This window comes from Herpailurus yagouaroundi, unplaced genomic scaffold (genome assembly GCF_014898765.1).
Source record: "Herpailurus yagouaroundi ecotype Mexico unplaced genomic scaffold, PumYag 164, whole genome shotgun sequence".
NCBI lineage: Eukaryota > Metazoa > Chordata > Mammalia > Carnivora > Felidae > Herpailurus > Herpailurus yagouaroundi.
Genome location: NW_024412405.1, coordinates 9,343,154 through 9,368,847, shown reverse-complemented (window position 1 = coordinate 9,368,847; position 25,694 = coordinate 9,343,154). Strand labels below are relative to the sequence as shown.

Below are 25,694 nucleotides of genomic sequence, written 5' to 3'. Positions count from 1 at the left end.
GGAAAGAACTGAAACCCTGTCCCCATTACACAGTAACTCCCCTTCTGCTTCCACTCAGCTCTCGGTGACCACAGTCAGCTGTCTCTGTGATTTTGACTAAGGACCTCCTTGACTAAGGAATCCTACAGTATTGGTCTTTTTGTCTCTGACTTATGTCACTTAGCGTAATGTCTTTAAAGTTCATCCATGTTGTAGCACGTGTCAGAGTTTCCTTCCTTTTAAGGCTGAATAACACTCTGTTGTGTGGATGCCCCACATTTTGCTTATCTGTCCATCTATAGGTGGCTACTTGCGTTGCTTCCATGTTTTAGCTATCATGAATAATCTCTTTAGCATTAAACAAGGTCTTTCCTGAAATAAGTAGTGATAAGCATTCATAGATACTACCACAAACTAAGTATTAATTCATTCTGAAAGAATAGAAAAGATTAGTAGTTTTGTTTTTTATTATTATTTATATGTTCCTTTCTGCATATTTAAATAATGATTTGGATAGGTGTTTAAACGTTTAACAGTATTAGTCTAACTACAATATTTTTCTCTCAGAGACGTATGTATGATATCTGAAACTTGTTTTTAATCTAGGTTAACTGTTTTCCATAGTAACGAGTCTTTGATGTCCTAAAATGAGAATTGGATATGTCTTATCTTAGAGGACACTGAAGTCATTGTCATTCTTTTCTCTACCACTTATTCCTTATAAATATGAAAATCTCTAAGATCTGGGGAATGGAATTAGGGTGAGTTCTTTGGACCTTTTTATTTTTCACTTGTTTAAATATATTTAAAAACACGTAGAAGCCTTAACTGCCTGCATATTTTGTCAGCGTTATTTTGGCTGGAACAGGACAAAGACAGATGAGTCTCTGTTTCCAGTATTAAAGCAACTGAACGCCCAGCAGGTAATCATGGCAGCTCTTTTCCTAAATTCAGGGTGAGGAGTGAACTTAGGAAGGCTGTGAGTGGCAGCTGTTAAAGATGAGTTACTCTTTTATCTTAGGGCATACGACATCCATTTTAAAATTATTATGCTTTAGGGAAGAGAACAGAGGAAAACAGAAAAAGAAAACTGCACTTTGTCTTAATTTTTGAATTTCACTCTTAGGGCTGGACTTTGGTGTCTTTGCATTATTCATTCTGACTTTGAAAAAAACAGTCTAATAATGGATCACACACTGAGGTGTTTATGGTTGAATATGTTACTTTTTCAGAGCTATTTTCATTTTTAAAAAGTCGGGGAAGTGTCCAGTCCAAAGCCATCCTGATCATTAAATTCTCCTCAAGTACTAATGCTCCTTAATTCTATATGTGAACCATCATCATTATGGCATGTTGGCAGGAGAGATTTTTGAGGAGAAACGAGGCCTTTGTATGTCCCTCAGTTCTCCCGCGTTGGTAGATAATTGTGTCTTGCTCATCTGTGAGTATGTTCCTACCCGTACAGAAAACTGTTCCTACCCCAGGAACAACCTCCAAAATATTTCTACTGAATGGTTTACCTGTACGTATGGGACCATATCCTATAAGATACTTATATTTAAATCTATTGTCATCAAGCTTGGTTAGTTTTGGAAAAAAAAAAAAAACCATAAAACTGACATGCTTTTCCAGAAAGAGTCTCTTGTTGCTTATTTGAGGGCTCTCTCTAATACAGACGTTGTATGCCAACAGACTCGGAAAGCTTCTTGGCTTAGTGACTGATTACTCCTTAATTTCAGATATATTTTATTATAATATGTTTTTTCCCTTACCTTGTAGAAGTTAGTGTAAATTTATTTCCCCTAAATTAGAGAGTGAAAAAAAATGCATTAAAATTATCCATTATTTACTTTCTCTGGCACAGATGTTAACATTTAGGTCTATTTTCTTTTATTCCCACCCCCCCACCCCCATTCCCACATAGATTTGTTGTCACACATAAGTGCAGTCTGATAGATCTGACTCCCCCCATACTTAATAACAGAGGACTATTTTCTGTATTGCATAGGTTTCATAATTTCAAGTGACCAGATTGCATTTCATCGAAGAGATTTCACTTACTGGTTGAGTTTACTTAGCAGGCCCTCCATTTTCAGGTTTTCCTAAATAATGGTGTGATGAACATTAGGCATATAACTTTTCCCAAATGCAACTGTCCTCCTAGAAGAGGGTTTGCTAACCAAAACACATGCCTGTTTCCTACGACTCCCAATATGCTGTGAGGTTGTCTCCTCAGTGTATCGCATGAGGATGATGAGTTCAAAAGAAAGGAAGAGTGAAATTTGGAAACAGACCCGTGACACTGTGTTGCTCCTAGAGGAGGTGGTCTTTTTGGCTACTGAGAAATATTTCAGTCTCATTACGTGCCTTGGAAGGGGGTTCTTATTTGAGCTGTGTACGGGGGACTTGGGGGTGACAGAGGTGGTACAAGTACTGCTTTAAGTATGATCTAGAAAAATAAAACCTATCTCCAGCAAATCACGTAGGAGAGATTTGGCTTTTGAGAGAGAATGAATTCATATTCTCTGAAACAGCCCTCCGAAGCTGGTGATCAAGGTGGAACTCTTTGATTTGCTTTAGAAAGTTTACCTCCTTGGCTGATTTTTTATTTCATTTCATTTTTTTAGACACAGCTCCGAATTGATTCTTTCTTTAGATTAGCTCAACAGGAGAGACGAGATGCTAAGGGTATTAGGAGCCAGAGACTTAACAGAGCTGTGACATGTATGCTGAGAAAAGAAAGAGAAGAAGAGGCCAGTGAAATAGAAGGGGTGTCTGTTGCCATGGAGAAAGACTGTGAGTTCCCGGATACGGCACAAGGAAAAACCCAGAAGAGATGCATGGCAAATAAACGAAAAGAGTCATCAAACCTGAAAAGAAAGAGGCTTTCAGATCCTAAGCAAGCGAATAAATGTGGTGGGTTTCTGGGGGGCACCTGCCTCTCGCCGTCATCCGGGGCGTCTTCTGGGGAGGATGCTGAGTATGTATCTTTGGTGAACCTGCAAAGGGGGAAAGCAGCCGAGGAGCCCCCCATCAGCCGTCCGGCTTTGCCAAGAGCAGGGCGCCCTGCTCCTGTCCGCGGCGAAGACTCGACCAGCAGCAGCTCTAGTGATGATGACCAAGCAGGGACAGCACCAGTGCTGGTGACTGCCAGATCTGTGTTTGGGAAGAAAAAGGGCAAACTGAGAGGTACCAGAGGGAGAAAGAGGAAAAGCTAATTTAAACCAGTGTGTTCTCCGTCATCGGGTACAACTTAACATCTTGTAATGAATTTGTTGTGATGAAATAGTATAATTAAAAGTATTTGCACAATTTTTTTATTGTGTGGTTTGTAAAACTACGGATGCAGAGCTTGACAGTTACTTGTTTTCTGATATGTTTTTCTAGTGTTTTCCACGTCATTGAGTATTTCCTTGTACTCACAGTCTTTGTTCATGTTTCTATTATCATACGGTGTCTGATGCTTTCTGACAGCATTGACAGAAAGGAAGGGATTTCTGTTGGTCAGTGGTCAGTGTCTATATGCATTCCCCCTGACTTTCCGACCCAGATGAGAAGAAAGATCTCCTTATTTCTTATTCCATAACAGTGGCAGTTGCCCACAACTACGTGAAGTCCTGTTTTCTGCACCTTCCCCTTTTTCTCAGCGGCCATGTAAGAGGATAGCAGGAGGGAACCTCACTTTGCTGCCACATCCTTTGAAAAGTATGTTTGCTGTGGTTCTAGCAAAATAATGAGGAAGCTGGAATGGGGTGCGTGATTCCCCTGTGAGTATTAACTGTATGCGGGAGCCTCTGTACCATAATGTTTCTCTTTTAAGATAATTTGGTTGTTACAAGCCGACTTGTGTGTAAGTGGCTGTGGGGGCTCAGGACTGCGGCTGAACCGGTGAAGGTGGGTGACTTCAGGGGTGGCTTCCAGAGGTCAATTACTGTTGATAGAGACATTGCTCTAGAGCGCCCTGGCCACGGTTACTTTAGTGTTGCTCCTGCTGAGACCTCTCCCAACAGCGGCTCTCAAAGTTCTGATTGCTTATGGTGAAGAGCAGCCTGAGCTTGGGTTCTTTGGCCTTCAGAGGTACTGTCTTCCCAAGTCTGTGTCTTTTCTGACATCTTTGGTCTTTCCATCTTGACTGATTTTCTTCCTCTGCCTTCAAATAATCGACATCATCACCAATGAATGCTAAATACAGGTACCTTTCAACAACCGTTGACTGACTGTTGGCTGCTTTTTTTTTTTTTAGGCTTTTGTTTATTTTCACCTTTTAGCCCAACTTCTCAAATAGTTGATCTGCAGCTGCTGCTTTTCCTTGCTTATTACTTATTATTTGAAATATCTTGAAATTTGAAATATTTTGTCTGCTTCTACCAGTCTTCTCTAGCAGCTTTCTTCTGGAGTCAACCATGGCTTCCACGTAAATATACTCAGATCTGTTTTTAATGCTTCTTTTTTCTGGAGGCATTTGAAGCAGAACACTTTTTTTGGGGATGGGATGGGAGGACATTAACTTTTTCATATTATCCTCATTTCTCAAAGCTACCTAATAATTGGGAGTTTTCTGCATATGTGTTTGTAGATAGTACTTTTGTTAAAATTGAATTTTGTTGTCTTTAATAGATAATTTACATTTGTTTTGCCCTACAATAGCTGGGGTGAAGGCTGAGCTCCTGTAGCAAAGAGATGTTCATATGCAGTGGCCTAGATAAGCTGGACAATTATTCATCTCCCAGTCAACAGGCTGACCAGTCTGAGCCAGTTGGGCAGCTGTCCACCATGAGGTCATTCAGGGTCCCAGGATCAGCCATCCCCTAGGCTGCTGTCTAATGTGAAGGTCTAGGTCCCTGCTACATCTGCTTCTAGCCACTCTTTGGTTGGGAAGTTAGCCTCTTGCCCTAAACATCTTATTGAGCAAAGGCCTTGAGTGGAGAGTCAGTGCTGAGTGTGGGGTTTATTTCTCTGTGCTTCCTGGAATCTTGGGCTCCCAATTCCTGGCCACCTTGCTGGCCCCAAACACTGTACTTTGTCTCCTGGGTTCTGTGAGATCTGAAATTCCACTGGCATCCCTCCCTGTTGTCTTTCCTTTGCCCTCTTGGCCTCTTTACCCCAATAGTCAGCAAAAGCCTGGAATTCTTGGTTGCCTTGACAGCTCTCTGATGACCTCTCATGTGTGTGTGTGTGTGTGTGTGTGTGTGTGTGTGTGTGTGTAATTTGCTTTTCTAGTTCTCAGAAGCAGAGGTAGGCTATAAGCTACTTACAGGTGGAGGCAGAAGTATCCATGTACTTTTCAGACAGTTCAGTATAACTGAAGTGATCATTGTTATCATGTCACTTTAAATGATCGATTTAGGGATTCTGCCTCTTAAGAAATCCAGCACTGAGTCTCGTGATCTTTTAAACAACCCCTTGAAAAAGGCAGGTTCTGTTTAAAAAAAAAATTTTTTTTAATGTTTCTTTATTTTTGAGAGAGAGACCGAACATGAGCGGGGGAGGAGCAGAGAGAGAGGGAGACACAGAATCTGAAGCAGGCTCCAGGCTGTGAGTTGTCAGTACAGAGCCGGACGCGGGGCTTGAGCTCATGTACTACAAGATCATGACTTGAGCCGAAGTCTAACGCTTAACTGAGTCACCCAGTCGCCCCTAGACAGGTAATTTTTATTCACCAAATGATTCTTTATTCTTGTTTTAAAGAAAGCCAAAGAGAGAGAATGCCCTCTGCCTAGAATTAACCACCTATGAATAATAGTTTTCATTGTTTAGGATTTTGCAGTTTGCGGAATATTTTTTTTACCTGCCATTTTTTCATCCCACAAATACTGCGTACCTTTTACATCCCTGTTTTATAGATGAGGGAACCAAGGAACAAATTAACTAAATGCTTAAAATCACAAGCAGATTATTGACAGGACTAATTAAAATTAGGTTCCCAGACTGCTAGTCCTGTCCAATATATTAACATGACCCCAAGTCAACTTTGTGTATACATCATGGTATATAATGTATTTCTTAGAAGATCTACCCACAGTCCACTAGTTTTGTTTACCTTAATAATATTGCTCTATTTTGTTACCTATAGTAACTTCTTTTTAAGGGCATTTTCAGTGCCTGGGGAAATGTATATGTGCTCCGAAGTGCAGCCAGGCGTATACATGTGCAGGTGCACAGGGAACATGCACCCTTAGCCTTCCTATTTAGTCTGAGCAGGAAGGAATTGAAACTTGATGCCTGTGCCCAGAGCACATTCTCTAACATTCTGGCATGGTTGTGTGATTCTAAAAATGATGTTCACACCCGGGCAGGTGACCTAAACAGTCCGCGGCCTCTGCGTCACAGGACATTACAGCTGTGAAGTCTTACATAACTCTTGGCATTGAGGTTCAAAAATGGATCACTTTGCTCACATAGTCTTCACGGACCTGTCCGAGTGGTTTATATTCGCCTACTGGCTCTAGCTCTATTCATGAGACACGCTCATGGAATGTTCCTGCTGTTCTTCAGCCCCCTTGTTTACAGGCATTCCAGCCTCCTTGCTGTATACCCAGAGGCTCCCAAAGCCGCAGCTGTCAGGATTCTAATCCCTTCCACAAGGACTCGCTGCCAGTGTATACAGTAGCAAACTGCGTGCTTCTGGGCTCACCTTTCATGCACCCTCAGTGGTCTCTCCAGCAAAACAAAAGTTGTGGATGATACTTTTTAAACTTCTAGAAACTCAGCCCACCCGTTTAGGTATGTCTGGATTTCACATTTAATAAATGTTGAGCTTTAGGCAGACACGTGTAATAAACACTGCGTCTTTTAGTGGAAGAGGAACGAAGTCGGGGACAGAACGCGTGGCCACTGTTGCTGTTGTTTCACCAGCGACCGCGGGGATGTCATTTGACTTTTTGTTTTCTTTGTCAACTGTAGGGAAAATAATTGGTCTTCTAACTTATTGAGGCATACTGCAAAGAAAAATGTGGTGGCTGTGAAAAGTGATTGGGGATCCCCGGAAGAACGGAGTGCTGTATAACTCCATGGTATTACAGGGATTACGTATGATAGGAGCCAAAACTGAGATGAAAAACATCAAGTCATTTCTTCCCTAAATTGGAATAACAGCTTGTTTCAGCTTGTTCACAGGATATGCTCTATTTGAGAGGCACAGAATAATTAATTTTAAACATATTTGGTTCTTCAAAGTAGAAGCTACTTAAAAAGCCCATTTGGTGGCTGAGCTATTAGAACCTGGGTACTTCCTACTAATACAGTGATGGAAACAAGTGAACTTTATATCTGCTGCTGTTTCAGATGAAAACTGTGATTTTCACTACACTGAACAAAATCCATTTTCTCCCAATGTTTTAATCACCTCTTAAATGTTAAGATTGCTATCTGACCAGTCAGTATAAAGATGATGCCTTTTTTTGTGATAGCTAAGGTAGTCCCTGGTGAAGGATGTTTTCTTTCTCCAGTAGCTTCTAAAACTTCTGACTCTTCTCTGTCCGAATTTTTATTTGTATTGCATAGATTGTGTTTTGGTGGTCTATCTTAAATCCTGATTTATCAATATATGAAATTTTAATTGAATTTTCTATACTAGATTTGATGTTAAGCTTTATTAGGTAAATATAAAAGCACTTAACACACTTTTGAATTATTACCATTTGATATTTTATTATATTATTTGCCTAGTTTTCAAGAAATGATCAAGAAAACGTCAATATATAGCCATCCATTAGTTCATCACTTAATGGATCCAGGAACTCAAAAAGGTAAATTATTTTATGTTTCTTTATGTAATTTAGCCAATTCTAAGAAGACAAACAACTAATAGAATATAAGTGCTTACGTTTGTGGTATTTACTAATGTCTTGCCTTTTTTGTTTTAAGTTTATTTATTTATTTATGAGAGAGAGAGAGAGAGAGAGAGAGAGAGAAAGAGAGAGAGAGAATCCCAAGCAGGCTCCACGCCCAGTGTGGAGCCCAATGCGGGGCTTGATCTCATGACTATGAGATCATGACCTGGCCCCAAATCAAGGGTTGGATACTTAACTGACTGAGCCACCCAGGCACCCCAGCATCTTTTTTTTTTTTTTTTTTAAGTTTATTTTTGAGAGAGAGAGGCAGGGAGGGGTAGAGAGACAGGGAGAGAGGATCCAAGCGGCCTCTGCACTGTCAGTGTGGAGCCCGACTCAGGGCTCAAACTTACAAACCATGAGATCATGACCTAAGCTGAAATCAAGGGTCAGTCGCTTAACTGACTGAGCCACCCAGGCGCCCCAGTGTTCCCTAATGTCTTAAAGAGAACTAGGACTTATCAATTGCATATTGTATCTTGGCTTGTATTTGCTAACCTGAAAAAATCTATAATAATGTGTGATGTCTACTGCTGTACCTATGGTCCTGATGATATGTTATAGATAATTTTGACAGACAAATTAGATATATAGACTTGCTAAGTACTTGGAGTCTTTTTTTTTTTTTTTTTCAACATTTTTTTTTTTTTGTTACAGTTATATTCACAGCATGAACGGGGGAGGGGCAGAGAGAGAGGGAGACACAGAATCGGAAACAGGCTCCAGGCTCCAGAGCCATCAGCCCAAAGCCCGACGCGGGGCTCGAACTCACGGACCGCGAGATCGTGACCTGGCTGAAGTCGGACGCTCAACCGACTGCGCCACCCAGGCGCCCCTGGAGTCTTTTTTAAATACGAAAAAGTAGAATAAATTTTTCCTCACGTGCTACACACTAAATACATGACTGTGATTTCTAAGTTATTTCTTTTTAGATAGGAGGAGAGATAAAAGTAGTTTTAGGTAGGGCTGCAAGTTTTTATAAATGCCTGCATGAAAGATCATTTAGACTTATAGAAAAACATTTTAAGTCTGTGTTTATGGTTCCTCTGATGTATTAATTAGAGAAAAGTACATCATGCAATTTGATCTCTGAGGATAGAGGAATTTAAGTTTGAATTCTGCTGCAATAGTAGTTATTTGAAATTGATTTTTACATCATTTTAAGTATCAAGAGTGACTTTTCATAGGTTGTGTAATGCAACTGTCCCCATTGCCTTGAGATAAAAGTGCAGACAGATACTCTTGACTGCCTTGGAGGAGTGACTACTATGTTTTTGTAGAACATTTGTCATACAAATTTAATTATCTTGGCTTCTTTCTTCTCTCTCCTTTGTCTATACACTGTGGAAGTTTTCTATGAAATGTAGTCCTGCTTTTTAAATATTTCCTTTTTTAGGCATACCAGGTGGCCTCTACCTAGGTGAGCATATCTTTAGGCCAAGAGAGCTGGGTGGGTGCCCAGTGTTGGCAGCCTATGTGGCTTCTACACAAACAGTTTTACTGTAGTGATTTTTGCAAACCTAAACATTTAAAGTCATGATCACTTGGAGAATCCAGCCATTTAGGTGATTTGAATGAAGATGCGATTTCTGTGCAGTTTATGAATAAAATTTCGTCATTATCATTATCTTTAGTAACAATACTTGGTTTCAACTGTGCGTACAATAATTTGGCAAGTTACAAAGGAAATGGAAGGGGTTCAAGGTAAGGTTGAGACAGAACTAGTATTAAAATATTTTATAGCATGAGAAAACACACCCCATAATCATCTACAGAGCCAATTAAAGCTTTAAAAATATGTTCACAGGCAGAGTAAGTGTGTGCTGCTGGGGCATGAGAATCAGATGGCATTTTGTTGGAAAGACTTCCACTAACCAGTGGAACACTCACTTCTTGGGTGCTAAAGGATATTGACTTTCCCTGTCCTCACTCTTGAACTTAAGTGTCTTGTGCTTGGAAAAGATGGAGCAAACCCATAGCCCAGTTATTCTATTTTGCCACTGTCCTGAAGGTCCAAGAATTCTAGGATGTCACCTAAATTATACACGGATTAAAGTTAGGACTGTGGTAGATACTAAAACGTCCTCTATCTGGTTTCTAATGCTACATCAAGAGTCCAAGCCGTGTAACACCTCATCCACCTTAACTTTTCAAAATATCTTATGTTGCCTACTTCTCAACAGCCACTCTCCAGCTGTTAGCCTGCATAGCAATGTGTTACAAAATAGCTCTTCAGGGTCTGCAGTCTTGGAACAGGTTAGTCCTAACCCAAGGCTCAGTGATTTCTGTGCACGACTCCCAAATCAGCCTTACTGCCGTGTCAGATCAGAGCAGATACCAAAATGGGATTAAATGTTGCAGGGAAGTGTTTGTGGAGAATAAGGAAGGAAGGAACAGAAGTGGGCAGGGGGAAGCCATCAGATCATGGTGCAGGTCTGACGTGTTCGAGAGGAGAGGGAGCAAGGCACCCACTAGGTACGGGTCATCTGTGGAATGGGAGCGGGCTGGCTTTAGCGGGTAGCCCCAAGGGGAGACATGGCTTCTGAGGGACACAGCGGGAGCTCTCAGGCAGCTATGGTCCCAGGGGCAGGCTCCCTTAGTCTGAACAGCACAGCTCTGTGGCTAGCATGTCCTACTGCAGGATAATCTGCATGATTTTTTTGCCTTTTGCAGATTTACACCCCCACCCAACCTATCTTTTCTGTCTCAGTTTATGGCAACTTCATTCCCTGGCTACCCAGAAATCTGGAATCAGCCTGGTCCTTCCTTATACCCTTCATCACTATCTCCCATCAATTTTACCGACTCCTGTTTCCCGACTCCTCATGCCCACAGACAGCATCAGTCACCTTGATTCAGGTGTTTATTATTTCTTCTCATGACTGTCATAGCTGTCTTCCACCTGGCTGCCCCTACTCTAGGCCAGCTCCCCCTCCTTATCTTCTGTACATCTTTCTTTATAGCTGCAGGATCTTTTCAAAAATTCAAATCTTGTCACATTTGCCTTGTGCTTAAAATTCCTCAGTGTCTCATTCTTTTCAATAGGACAAAATCAAGACTTCTTAGCATGACCTAAGAATTTTATCTCCTGCAACCCCCCCGCCCCCCACCCCCACTCATCCTACATTTTAGTTCTCAGAGTTTCCTAAACCGGAAAATTGGTCAAGAGTCTTTGCCAATGGGCCTTTGCACATGTTGTTTTCTCTGCATGACGTCTTGCCCTCTCTCATTTGACTCCAGGACTCATAATCATCAGGGCTCAGGTCCTGCTTTCCTGAGCTTTCTCTTTCTATTTTTGAGTGAACTAGTTAGATCTCTATTATAACAGGTGTGTGTTACCCTATCTTTATATTCATAGTGCCCAGGTACTCAGTAAAATGAGTGGATGAATGAATTAGCTCTAACTGGGGCTATTGGCTGGACTTACAATTTGCTCATTAGGAATGATCTGTTTCTGGTCCCCAGTCAGTTGATTCTTTTCAGAACCAAGTATACTGTATTCTGTAGGGATATCAGGTGAAAACCTTCCACAAGCCTCTTTATAAATCTTTCCAGAGTTGGATCAATGGCTTTTATAAGCCACATTACCTTAATATGTAAAGAAGAAAGTTTTAGTAATTGTATTGCTGTTTAGGGGACATATCAAACTATAGTCTGAGGTGATAAATTTTACGTAGTAGGGGGAGTACGACCGCACATATAATTACTAATGTGAGAAATCATTCATAAGCAGCCTGAACAACTATTTGCTAAACTGACACATCCTCCACGTGTTGAATAAACATAACTCTTAAATAACAGTCTGCCTCAGACGTCTTCAGAACACCAGGGTGAGTGTCATGTTTGCATGTCCATTGCTACCCTCGAGGGGAGGATCTACCACAACTTCTACAGCTCGCGAAAGCAGGCTTGGTTCCTGGACCCAGTGTCGCCCTAGTTCAACTCTTGCGGCTCTTGCCAGGATCATTGCAACTGTGTTCTACTAATCAGCTTCCACCTAGCCTTCACTGCTGCTGTCAGAGCTAAATTTGCTCCTGTCAATTCCTGCCACTGCTCCTCACCTGAGAAGCACACACTTGTTCCCTTTGTCCCCACAAGTCCAACCCCAACCTGTCCCTGCAACCACTTATTTTCTACAGCACCCCAACATGCACCTTGTACACCAACTCTGGGGGGCTTTTGACCACTCCCCGGGAACTTTCCTCTCCCTTGACCTTGCTTCCTCCCTTCTCTGCCTGGCCACCTACCTCTTCCCTCCTCCTTGAGAACAGCTTCTCCAGATTCGCCCACTACTGGTGCTTCCCAGAGCACTTTAGAAATACTTTTTATTGTGCTTGTCACACTTCATTCACATTTGTTTAGGTGTCTGTCCCCATGGGGATCCCAGCAAGCAAACTTTGAGTACAACTAATTTTGGTTCTTTTTTTCCTTTCCATTTGCATCCTGAGCCATCTAGTAAAGGGCGAATTGTCTTTCTTCTGTAAATGTAACCTCATTTGATCCACTGCATCAAAGTGACGGCCTCTGTATATTCTTGAAACTAAGCAGAACTCCAGACAAAAAATATTTGTGAAATCTTCTCGGGGGTTAGTTTTAACATCAGGCCCAAGACCTTGACATTGCTGAGACATCCAGAATTCTTTCAGGTTAGCCTGTGACCATTTACTAATTGGAAAATAAAATCTTTAACATCTTTTTTTTTAAATCTCTAGCTATTTCTAAAAAGCACATGACATTCATCTTTGAATAGAAGATTCAGTTGAATGACAAGGCTCTTTCATTTAATAGAGGGGTTTTTACTTTAAATTTTGCTGACGGGTTTTCATGACAACCCTTAAATGGAAGCTTAAATTCACCTGTCAGAGCTATTAAAGACATTTTTTTTTGGGGGGGGGGGAGGGTGTACTTCTGTGATCTGACCCTTCCATTTATTACTGTTGTTATTGACCTTAAAAGTATAAAAGAGAAGAATCTAGACAGAGCTCCTGTTTTTGAAGGCTTACTACAATCCAGTCTCTGAAGTGAATTTTCCTCTTAAGAAAAGCATCATCATAATGTAGCAGAATCCTGCTAATTTTCACTTCATACTTGAAACACCTTTAATTCTCAGGAGAACAAGAGCACCTGGTAGATTTTATTCGCTGTCAGCAAAGATTTTAATAGCAGGAAAATGGTGCTTAAGACTTTTTTGTATCAAAGAGCATTAAAAATAGGTAAGCCCGAAATAGCAACATAGTTCATTGTAATGCTGTCTTAATTATGTTTTATTTATAATTTGTTTTGATATTTGTTTCAATGTTAAATTCATTAATAATACTCTTAAGATTATAGTAGATAACTTTTATCTAAAAGTAAAGATAATCAGAAGCTTTCTGCTTTTCGTATCGGAAAGTCAAGATTCAACATTTTGTGTAACATGACTCAGTTTTAGTTACTTGTCCCAGGGCCTAAGTGCTAGGTAACAAGGGGAGACTATGTGTGGAAAAAATATTCTTCAGAAATATAAATTAGAATTCCATTGTATGATAACGATACTACTTTTTGGAAAAAATTTCTCTTCAAATCTTAACTAAAGGCCAAAGAATATCTATTGATTCATTAATCTTCTTAAGATTAATTCCCATATTCAACAAATAACTAAGCATCCATTTTATTTTATTAAAAATTGTTTTTAAACGTTTATTTTTGAGAGAGAGAGAGAGAGAGAGCTAGTGCGTGAGCGCCTGAGAGAGGAGGGGAGGGGCAGAGAGAGACACACACAGAATCTGAAGCAGGCTCCAGGCTCTGAGCTGTCAGCACACAGCCCGATTCAGGGCTCGAACCCACGAACCGTGAGATCATGACCTGAGATGAAGTTGGACACTCAATGGATTGAGCCACCCCAGGCACCACATAAGCATGTATTTTAAAAAACATATTCTTTGAATATTATGTTTGGAGGATAGATTTCTCCTTTTTATTACAAGGTTCATGTAAGAATGCCCTTATAACTAACGCAGCTCTTTCCACTGGATTCCAGTTCAGAGGCTCTTGTCATCAAAGCGGTGATATTGCTAAAACTTAATATTAAACATGTCTTTTGATTTAAATAAATAACTACTGTTAAAATTGTTATTTAAATCTTTAAATAGAAGTTTATGCTGAAAAACAGCAAAGTTTTAAGATAGAAATAACTGCGTGTGTGTGGGTGGGTGTATTTGCTTTTTTTTTTTTTAACATTTATTCAGTTTTGATAAACAGAGAGACAGAGCATGAGCGGGGGAGGGGCAGAGAGAGAAGAAGACACAGAATCCAAAGTAGGCTTCGGGCTCTGAGCTGTCAGCACAGAGCCTGACATGGGGCTTGAACTCAAGAACAGTGAGATCATGATCTGAGTGGAAGTCGGACTCTTAACTGACTGAGCCACCCAGGTGTCCCAACTTTTAAAATCCTACATATTACATCTAGACAAATTATTTTAAAGAGCCAAATTTGGTACATTGTAGTTTCCTGTTATAAATTATACTAAATTTTTCTGAGACTTACTTCTTAAGGAATGCCTATAGTATTTGTATATTATTTAAATGTAGAAGAGAATATTAATATAAAACATTATCAATTAAATTTTATTCAACCTGACAATATTTTCTGTATGATACATGGCATCCTAGGTATATAATTAATTTTGAATGACCACATATGGGTAGAGTTGTACTCTTTTAAGTATATAAGCAATTAATAGCGGCTATTGTTTCATTAATCTCTTTGGAGATCCTTTATTTTGGAAAGTGTAAATAATTGATTATAATAATATATTCACATCTATATTTTTAGATCTCACTTCTTTATGAAGGTAAAGATGTAGTCATTCTTAAAAAAATGACTAGTTTTGTTTATTTAGAAAGACTGTAAAAAACAGGAATCATCTGCTATTACACTCTTGTTAGGACAGCAGCACTAATCTGGTCTACTAACCTTTAAAAGAAAGTGCAACGTCAGAGATGTCAGGTTGTAGCAGTAAATATTCACTGGCAAAGTTTTTATATCAAAGATTGGAACTTTAGGAGACACTCCTGGGATTTAGTGTACTCTAACATCTATTAATCCCTGATACCTTGGGTAACTTCTCAGAAAGCACTGCATTTACAGAGAGTATGCTAGGAGGTCCAAGAAGGCACATTCAGCTAAAGGTCAGGGAAGCAATTAATGTTCTCTGCTTTTCCCTAAAGAACATCCACAGCAAATCTGCCTCCTCCCCTACCCCATTTTAGCAAGGCATGCGAATATAATGAGATGAAAGTTAAAGTTCAAGAAAAGCATATTACCAACATTATTTGGTTCTTAGAGTCCTTCTTGCATGTGAATGCATGCCATCATTGAAAAAGTGCAGTGCAATTGATTACAAGGGTGGCTTTTACTAAAAGTATTGGTTTTTCATTTCTTAAGTTTTTCTAGATCTCTGCCAAGGGTCAGTGTTTGTGGTGCTGTAGACTGGAGTGTAGACTGGGTCCTTCCTATAGTGTGCTGTTAAGTTAGAGTGTTTTGGGGGTGATACCTGGTTCTGTGTGGATCCTTGGAAGGACTCTACTGAAGGATCACAGAATTTAGGACGGGAAATCATGTTGACAGGAAGTCCTTCCTGTGACTGTGGCCTCTGAAGAAAGTTTTCAACAATGTCAAACTTGATCTACCTCCATCTTGCCATTCTGCTCCCCGAACACTAGGGAATGATGTTACTGAAGCTAAGAGGACAGAGCTGGCAATAACATCTTCTTTTAGGACTCAGGGACTCAAGACTCTCACTTCTATTCTTGCCTCAGTGCAATGGAGAAGTTTGAAAGCCACTTGAGGCTTTCACATACTCTTGAGTCCAGAATTTTTAAGACTGGCACTGGGGCCATGTATGTATTTGCATATTTTCCCCTTTGCTAAAATTTTGGAACACATTTTAAAAATAGAAGTTTGCTCACCATGAAGCTTACTTTTAGGAATAATAGACACAAAAATTGGTGTCAGATTTTGGCTTAATATTGAGAAGAATTTTCAATAGTCACATTTCCTAAATGCACCTCGTGAAGTAGCACATTTATCTTCATTGGAAATGCTGAAAGAGGTTGCACAAGCTGACTATGTAGTTTACACCCAACAGGAACATGAGCTTCCCAAATTAGGTGTAAGGTTCGGCTAGAAGGTATCTGAGGTGTTTTCCATCTTGACATTCTAGGATTCTATGACATTTTAATTTTGAGTGGTGCATCTGTTTTAAAACTTTGAATAGTTGCAATGTTGGAAACTGTGAAAGTTTTTAACTTTTTGAGATTTGGGAAATAAATTTTCTAGCAGGAGCTTATTTTCTATGAAGACCAGAATGAGAAGTTTTTATACTGCTCCCCAGTTTTTTGGAAATACTTGTATTTGTTATTTGTTTATTTACTTGCTTATTTTTGGATCTCAGGACTGAGGTGTGAGTTAATCATCCCCATCAGGTCATGATGCACTCTCATCAGGCAAGACTCCACTGTTGTATGTATATCTGTCTGTATGTTCCTTCCTTCCTTCCTTCCTTCCTTCCTTCCTTCCTTCCTTCCTTCCTTCCTTCCCTCCCCCCCCCCCCCCCCCCCTCCCCTCCCCACCCCCCCCCTCCCCCCCCCTCCCCCCCCCCCCCTCCCCCTCCCCCCCCTCCCCTCCCCTCTCCTCCCCTTCCCTCCCCTCCCCTCCCCTCCCCTCCCCTCCTTCTTCTTTTACCTGTTAAGAACTATGTTGAAGAGAACTAGACCCGGATTCAGTGCTGAGGTGGGGGAAGTGGCCAGAAGGACTAGCCAGACTCAAAAGCACACAAAAGACTTGAAAAGTCAATGGAATTTAATGATTGGTATAAGAAATAAATAGCTTCTCCGTTAATGCAAATCATAGATCAAAGGTTAAACTTAAGACAGTTCCTTTGTGAAGACATCCCTTAGTAACCACCACCATGGTGAGTTACCCCTTCTTTATTTAACTCTGGAATTTTCTTTTATTCCCCAGCTTTACTGAGGCATAATCGACTATTAAATAGAGGTTATATACATTTAAGATGTATGATTGATGTTTTGAGATATATATATATATATATATATATGTATACATATATACATACACACACCCTTATATATTATATATATGTATAGATATATATTATATATATGTATGTATATATATGTATATATATTACATATATGTAAAAATAGATATATATGTCTGTATGTATAGATATATAGAAATGAACATGACAAGCTAATTAACATATCCATCACTTCACGTTGTTACTGTTTTTCTTTTTATAAGAACACTTAAGATCTACTCTCTTAGCAAATTTCAAGTATTCATTATTATTAACTGTAGTCACCATGCTCTACATTGGATCTCTAGAACTATTCATCTTGCATAAAGGAAACTTTGTACCCTTTGACCACTATCTCCCCCTTGCCCCTAGCCCTGCCCCTGGCAATCGCCGTTCTACTCTCTGCTTCTATGAGGAAGTATAGAATTTTCTGTCTGGTACCTCACAATCCAGTATTTTTGTTTACATGGTGATCTTGTTTTATTATTAGTTTCATGACCAAAGTACAATAACAGTTATAATAATGATAATAATTTATCAAGCTTTAGGTAGCAGTCAAGGTGCTAAGCACTTTACATGAATCATCTTATTTAAAGCTCCCAACACTATTTGATGTAGATTCTTCTGTCACGTTTTACAAATAAGGAAATAGAGACTTAGAGGTGTGTATCTTGCTCCGTAACTAATTTAACTTCTTAGAGATGGCTAGTTTTTAAAAGTTACATTATAGCTTTTTAGGAGTAGAGATGGAGCTTTGGAGCCACCAAAAGAATTCAAATTTAGCTCCTTCATTTACAAGTTGCGTGAGCTTGGTCAAGTTATTAAAGCTCTCTGAATTTTAGTTTTGTTATCTGTAAAAGTACAAAGAATAATGCCTTACCTCACAAAACTGTTGCAAAAATTACATGAAATAAAAGAAATTACATGAAGTAACATATATAATATATTTAACATGGTCTGGCATGTTTAAAATGTGCTCAGTAACTGGTGATGTTGCCTATGAACCTTATGCAGTGTCCTGGATATTAAGATGCCGTTAATTGCCCCAAAGTAATGTACTTAAAATAAGTAATAATAAAATAATACAAGGGTATATTGTTGGGTGGTATTGAATATCTTTTGTCATAAAGGGAATACTATGATGCATTTTTGAAATAGCTGCAATTGCATTGTGTAGCCAATATGAATAGTCAAGATCTTATGTTTCATCGCCAATCTTTCTCTTGTTTTAGATAAATAGATTGGTAGCTTTTGAAAATCATTGCTTTTTAAAAAAATATCAATTATTGTTTGTTTCACATGGCTTTGCAGAAATGAATAATGGTGATTTCAACTTTGGTGAAAATCAGAAAGCTGTGGACATATGAAATGTTAGCTTGTAGTATGAGTTATTTTAAAATAGTTCACCTTGCTATTATACTGCAGATAAGGTCAATGAATATTCAAAAGTAACTTAGAATAAGTAGAAATGCTACATTTCCATCAGTTCTTTTTCCTGGTTTTTACTAACACAACAACCACAACCATTAACTTCTTCTTTTCCTTTCAGAGAAGAGAGATGATGACAGCAAGAAAGTGGTTGCAGAGATCATGGCAAGATGTTTTGTTCCAAGTTTAATAACAACCACCTCCTGGGAGGGATTTCATTTTGTTGGTCATGAGATTCGAATTACTGAAGCCATGGATTCTTACGGTGCTGTTGTTTGGCCATCGGTATAATTTCACATAGAATTTGCTACCTTTCAATGATTTTTCAGCCAGTTTTGGTCATTACTGTGTACTATTTGGAAGAAAGACAATAGGTTCTATTGTTCTCGTTTATGACCTCAAACAGCACTAAAACTTGGGAAAACACTTTCAGCAATCAGTTCTATTTTTGACTTGAAGGGTTGATTGACAACAAGCACTGTTTACACTGCCGGTGTTTTGTGACCATTGGAGTTTACAATAGCAAACATTTTTATTTCCCATTAAAACTGGCTCCATTTGAGTTAAATAGTCATAATGAAATCTATTAGTCTCAACATGCAGAGTGTTCTAAAATGTCACCAATCCTTTACCAATTGTCCATGAAGGGGACAGACCACCCCCTACCACTGTCTGCCCCAATCCCACACACTTCTTTGAAATGACTATTATTATTAGAAGTTGCTTTCTTTGTTTTATTTTATTTTTTAAAAATGTTTATTTATTTTTGAGAGAGCACGAGTAGAGGAGGGGCAGAGAGAGAGAATCCCAAGCAGGCATCACTGTCAGCACAGAGCCTGAAACGGGCCTTGAACCTACGAGCCATGATCATGACCTGAGCGGAAGTTGGTCATTCAACTGACTGAGCCACCCAGGCACCCCAGAAGTTGCTGTCTTTAAAGATAATCAGGGGCATCTGGGTGACTCAGCTGGTTGAGCATCTGACTTAGGCTCAGGTCATGATCTTGCAGTTCATGAGTTTGAGCCCCGTGTTGGGCTCTGTGCTGACAGCTCAGAGCCTGGAGCCTGCTTCGGATTCTGTGTCTCCCTCTCTCCACCCGCCCCCTTCTTCTGCTCTGTCTCTCTCTCAAAAATAAAAAGAAAAAACATTAAAAAAAATTTAAAGATAATCAAACCTACACAATTGAGTTCCATAGTTTCATTTTTCTTATCTCCCCAACAGTACCCAAGGACTTTTTCTAGTCTAAATATTGAACCTATTGGAGGATGTACCTCTGTTGTGATGTGTACGTACACACACACATGTTCACACATGTACATACATATAGTATTAGTGTATATGGTGTATTTATCTAATAGACTTTAATTTCAGTGTCTGTTGTTATTTGCCGAGCACTTTTTTTTTTTTTTTTAACTTTCATAGGCCCTTGTTCTATGCTATTTTCTGGAAACAAATGTAAAGCACTATAATATGGTTGACAAAAATGTGATTGAAATTGGAGCTGGAACAGGGCTGGTCTCCATCGTGGCAAGTTTACTTGGTAAGTAAGGACTCTTGATTGAATGGGGTCAGAGAATTACATGATCAGATGCAATTACTTGCTTTTGCTGTCTAGTTTACTATAACCTAGGCTAATTTTTAGCTCCTTAATTGTTTGAATGGGCTTCATCAAGACACACTGCCAATTTTATTTATTTATTTTTTTGTTTGTTTGTTTTGAGACAGAGACAGAGACAGCGAGTGGGGAGGGGCAGAGAGGGAGAGAGAGAATCTCAAGCAGGCTCTACACTGTCAGCGCAGAGTTTGATGTGGGGCTCGAACTCACGAAACCGCGAGATCATGACCTGAGCTGAAACCAAGAGCTAGACACTTAAGCGACTGAGTCACCCAGGCATTCTGAAACACTGCCAATTTTAAAGTCACCTTACTGGTTTCTTTCAGAATTTTCTGTGAAGTTGTATTAATTCTGCTCATGGAGAACCAAGTCACGAGTGTATTGTAACTGGGAGCTGTGTTCAGGCCTCCTGGCTGCTAGGGGAGTCATGTGGGATACAAGGCCCAGGGGGATGTCTTGCGCTGGCTCTGGCCATCTTTGTTTAAATGGTAGCCCTGTTTCAACATTCCTGAGCAGCCAGATATTCCTTTTGGGTTTTGGAGCCCTGTGCTTTTGTGAAAAAGCACCTGTTGGAAGAGAGAAGGAGTATTATCAATCATGTCTGCTTCTAATTTTAGGTGTTTCCCCTTGAATTTCTTTTCCCAGCTCATCTCTGTTCTTTTTCTGGGACCCCTTCTTCTCTTACCAGTGTTCCTTTGTCTCATGGAATGTGTGACAGTCTCTACATACGCCTGAGCCTGCTTCACTTCCTCTCTTGTTGTTACCTGTTGCATTGCCTCTGTTTAGCTGCCTTCTCTGATGGGTGCTCCCCAGGTCTGTCTTGGTTTCCTTGATCTTTAGAAGTGCACACCTGCCAGTCTACAATCTTGAGAGGAATTCAAAATTTAGCAATTTACAATTTTCTAAATGCTGGGGAAATATAGGACCCTTGAAGTCTTCCATATATATTTTAAAATTGCTTCTTCAGATATTGCTTTCTGAAGTCAGTATTCCATTTAGTATGGGTACTCAGAGAGGTACTACTGGATTTGTACCCAAAGGCTTCCTGATCAGGAGCACATTTGTGCTTCAGAAAGTCATTTGTTCCATTAAAAATAATTGGTCCTTTTAGGCTACTTGTATAACAACACAAATAACAAAAGATGGAGACAGATGGTGTTCTGCTCTCTAGACACAAAGATCTTCATAGTCAGGTAGTTCATATTCACTCTGGGCAGTTGGGGGTGGTGGTGGGAGGAGGCCTTCCTGATCTTGGGATTTTAAAGAGGTTTGTTGAAAATGATAGACCCACCCACACTAGAATGTGACAATTCATATTTCTCTGATTCTACCAATGATACGCATGTTTCATATTTCCCACAAAACATAATCAATGGCCAGAGAAACTTGTCATCGTGAGTAAGGAGTGGTTTCTTAACTGGTCTGGGCTGTGCTATACTTCTCTCCCAGTTCTGCTTTCTTATTTCTTATACCAGTCTTTTCTTGTCTCATGATGTGGAATTGGCCAGTCCCTAGATTTATTTACACGTTATATTCAGTCTCTGCTACTGCTCAAATTTTACTTTAAGGGCCAAATTTTATTGGTTATTTGTTTTTACAATTTTGCCTGTTCCAATTTCTTCCTGAAAATGACCACTACTATTCGCTTTTCACTCAGAGGCTGTGCACATCTTCTTCATACGAGTATTCTGTCCTGCATCTGTGGTCCTTGGCTGTAGGAACACTATGTGTGTGTCAGGGCTAGGTTTTAAACATCTTTTGATGGGAAGATTCATATTTGTAAAGTGGTCAAGCTGAGAACTTGGGCATAAACATGGATGTCATGACATTTCCAATGTAATTGCATTAAAAATTCTTTCTGCACCTGAGTGCCTCCTGTTCAATGATAGAATGCCCATGTAATATACCCTCATTTCGGTTCACATGACTTGGGCTCAGCATTCTTTTAGCAAATAACCTATGCACTGCAAATAACCTATGTACTGAAATAACCTATTTCAGCAGTGACTTCTGATTTTTCCATTGAGGGTTCCAAATACTTTTTTCTTTAATTTTTATTATTTTATTTTAAATTTATTTATTTTTAAATTTACATTCAAGTTAGTTAGCATATAGTGTAACAATGATTTCAGGAGTATATTCCTTAATGTCCCTTACGCATTTAGCCCATCCCTCCTCCCACAACCCCTCCGGCAACCCTCTGTTTATTCTCCATATTTAAGAGTCTCTTATATTTTGTCTCCCTCCCTGTTTTTATATTATTTTTGCTTCCCTTCCCTTATGTTCATCTGTTTTGTATCTTAAATTCTTCATGTGAATGAAGCCAAATGATATTTGTCTTTCTCTAATTTTGTTTGCATTAATACCCTCTAGTTTCATCCACACAGTTGCAAATGGCAAGATTGCATCCTTTTTGATTGAAGAGTAATACTTCATTGTACATATATACCACATCTTCTTTATCCATTCATCCATCAATGGACATTTGGGCTCTTTCCATACTTTGGCTATTGTTGATAGTGCTGCTATAAACATGGGGGTGCATGTGTCCCTTCGAAACAGCACACCTGTATCCCGTGGATAAATGCCTAGTAGTGCAATTGCTGGGTCGTAGGGTAGTTCTATTTTTAATTTTTTGAGGAGCCTCCATACTGTTTTCCAGAGTGGCTCCACCAGCTTGCATTCCCACCAGCAGTGCAAGAGATCCTCTCTCTCTGCATCCTTGCCAACATGTTGTTGCCTGAGTTGTTAATGTTAGCCATTCTGACAGGTGTGAGGTGGTATCTCATTGCGGTTTTGATTTGTATTTCCTTGTGGATGAGTGATGTGGAGCATTTTTTCATGTGTCGGCTGGCCATCTGGATGTCTTCTTTGGAGAAGTGTCTATTCATGTCTTCTGACCATTTCTTCACTGGATTATTCACTGTTTGGGTGTTGAGTTTGATAAGTTCTTTATAGATTTTGGATCCTAACCTTTTGTCTGATATGTCATTTGCAAATATCTTCTCCTATTCTGTCGGTTGCCTTTTAGTTTTGCTGATTGTTTCCTTGGCTGTGAGAGATTTTTTATTTTGATGAGGTCCCAATATTTCATTTTTGCTTTTGTTTCCCTTGCCTCTGGAGACGTGTTGAGTAAGAAGTTGCTACGGCCAGGATCAAAGAGGTTTTTGCCTGCTTTCTCCTTGAGGATTTTGATGGCTTCCTTACATTGTCTTACATTGAGGTCTTTCATCCATTTTGAGTTTATTTTGGTGTCTGGTGTAAGAAAGTGGCCCAGGTTCATCCTGCATGTCGCTATCCAGTTTTCCCAGCACCACTTGCTGAAGAGACTGTCTTTATTCCATTGGATATTCTTTCCTGCTTTGTCAAAGATTAGTTGGCCATACACTTGTGGGTCCATTTCTGGGTTTTCTATTCTGTTCCATTGATCTGAGTGCCTATTTTTGTGCCAGTACCATACTATCTTGATGATTACAGCTTTGTTATACAACTTGAAGTCTGGGATTGTGATGCTTCCAGCTTTGGTTTTCTTTTTCAAGATTGCTTGGCTATTCGGGGTCTTTTCTGGTTCCATACAAATTTTAGGATTATTTGTTCTAGCTCTGTGAGGAATGCTGGTGTTATTTTGATACGTATTGCATTGAATATGTAGATTGCTTCGGGTAGTGTTGACGTTTTATCAATATTTGTTTTTCCTATCCAGGAGCATGGAATCTTTTTTCCATTTTTTTGTGTCTTCTTCAATTTCTTTCATAAGCTTTCTATAGTTTTCAGTGTATAGATTTTTTATCTCTTTGGCTAGATTTATTCCTAGGTATTTTATGGTTTTTGATGCAGGAGTTTCCAAATCCTTTGACTTTTCCCTTTCTCTAGATTATTTTTCTCCTAGCGTATAGTAAATAGAAAATAACAACAGAAATAATAATAAAACAAAAACCCCAGGAGAACAGAAAATGCAATGGAGTGCAAAAGTACCATGGGAATCTAATTTTTTTTAAGGGGATGTATAAGGCTACTTTAGCATCTGTTTTGAAGAGATTTCCTTCCTGTGTGTAGTGACCAGTCTTTTCCGTGGGGTTAGCGATTGTGCAGAATTGTAAATGCATGTTGGCCTGAAACCTGATTGCTTTACCTTATCCCTTGAGGGTTACTTTTCCTACTGTTCTTTGTTTCATAGGTGCACATGTGACTGCCACAGATTTACCTGAATTACTTGGAAACCTGCAATATAATATTTCCCGAAACACCAAAATGAAATGTAAGCATTTGCCTCAGGTTAAAGAACTCTCCTGGGGTGTAGCTTTAGATGAGAACTTCCCCAGATCTTCCAACAATTTTGACTACATTCTGGCAGCTGATGTTGTCTACGCTCATCCTTTCCTGGAAGAACTCCTCGTTACCTTTGACCATCTGTGCAAAGAAACTACCGTCATCCTCTGGGTCATGAAATTCAGGTTGGAGAAGGAAAATAAATTTGTAGATAGATTTAAGGAGTTATTTGACCTGGAGGAGATTTCCAGTTTCCCCAGCCTGAATATTAAGTTGTATAAAGCTGTGAAGAAAAGCCGGAGGAGTGCAAGGAAAGGAAAGGTGGTTTCCAGAAGAGTGTTCCTTTAAAGAAGACCCTGGATGATCTGATGTAGCAGTGACTTTCCCAAGTCACTTGCCTCATACACTTGCCTCACCCCAGACAGGAATTTTCCCACATATAGCACCTGAGTCTAGAAGATGGCTAAGCCGTACCGTGTGGTCATTGGTTAGGACACAGTCGACTTTTCTTATCCCTCAATAGCACCATTTATTATTATTATCATTTTATTAAATGGTACTATTGTTTTTAATGTGTAATTGTAGGATAATTTTTAATATCTCTAAAATGAGCATTGCTATTGCTTTAGACATGAGCTTATCTGATTCTTTAGAAATAAAGAAATGGATTACAATGGGATCTGCAAGTAAATCTGAAAAGGCAGATACATAATATAATGGTAACTAGGAGATTAATTTTGTGGTTTTCCTTAGTGCCACCTTATAGGTGGTCGATGGTCTCTCCTTGGCAGGGTAGGCCTCAAGCACAACCTCTGAAATCAATCATGCATGTGGAGCTGAGGTTACAGGCACGGACATTTCATTCTAGTAAATGAAAAATGACTGGAGGCCAGCATTAACACAGTTGAGATTTTGGAGAAGTAATTGTTTAATTTTCAAGCCATGTACAGTTATGTTGTATCACAGAGAGAGAAATAAATATACAAACTTTGGGTTGAAAATACACATGAAAAGATTTGGGCTCCTAAACTCAAATCACCAGATACAGGGTTGGTTTTAAAGTTTAAAGCTTTTCTGATGCACATATATAGACCTGGATACCTGAAATCCTACGTGATTTTCTTCACACAGACCTTAGAGATTAGAACAAAGACCGATGTAATTAAAGTCAGTGCAAGGAGGGTAAAAAACGAGGATTCTGTACCAGTGGTTCAGATTCCATTGGTTTGTGGTTATCACTTTTGTGATGTTCCTCAGGCTGGTACTTCTCCTAAGCCCAGCCCTGTGCTTTGCTTGAAGTTGTCAGCCACTCAGGGTCCAGCAGAGCTGACAGAAGGACTTCCTAGGGTCCTGATGTGTAAGAAGGAGGCTGATGTACTCCCAGTGGGTTTTTGGCTGTGCAGCCCATAGGGCTGTCTCCCAGGGACTCCTGACATTTACGTGGTCTTTTCTGGTTTCACAGTCCATTACTACATAAAGTTGTGTGATCCT

At 39.6% G+C, this 25,694-nt stretch overlaps 2 protein-coding genes across 3 annotated transcripts in view; both read left to right on the top strand.

Annotated features, from left to right (window-relative positions):
• Window positions 1-3,295, top strand: part of BIVM (basic, immunoglobulin-like variable motif containing) — an 87,505-nt gene extending 84,210 nt beyond the window's left edge. For both annotated transcript variants that reach the window (XM_040487107.1, XM_040487104.1), the window contains 2 exons: window positions 818-902; window positions 2,607-3,295. In XM_040487107.1, coding sequence (XP_040343041.1) covers window positions 818-902; window positions 2,607-3,197 — 676 coding nt within the window. In that variant the 3' untranslated portion in view covers window positions 3,198-3,295. The remainder of the gene's footprint in view (window positions 1-817; window positions 903-2,606) is intronic.
• Window positions 3,296-5,545: 2,250 nt separating this feature from the next.
• On the top strand, window positions 5,546-24,833 carry LOC121037739 (putative methyltransferase-like protein 21E pseudogene). Its single transcript, XM_040487103.1, has 5 exons — window positions 5,546-6,702; window positions 7,648-7,727; window positions 18,440-18,603; window positions 19,742-19,859; window positions 24,112-24,833. Exons 2-5 carry the CDS (start codon window positions 7,658-7,660, stop codon window positions 24,549-24,551), a joined length of 792 nt encoding a protein of 263 aa, XP_040343037.1. The 5' UTR covers window positions 5,546-6,702; window positions 7,648-7,657; the 3' UTR covers window positions 24,552-24,833.
• The last annotated feature ends 861 nt before the right edge of the window (window positions 24,834-25,694 follow it).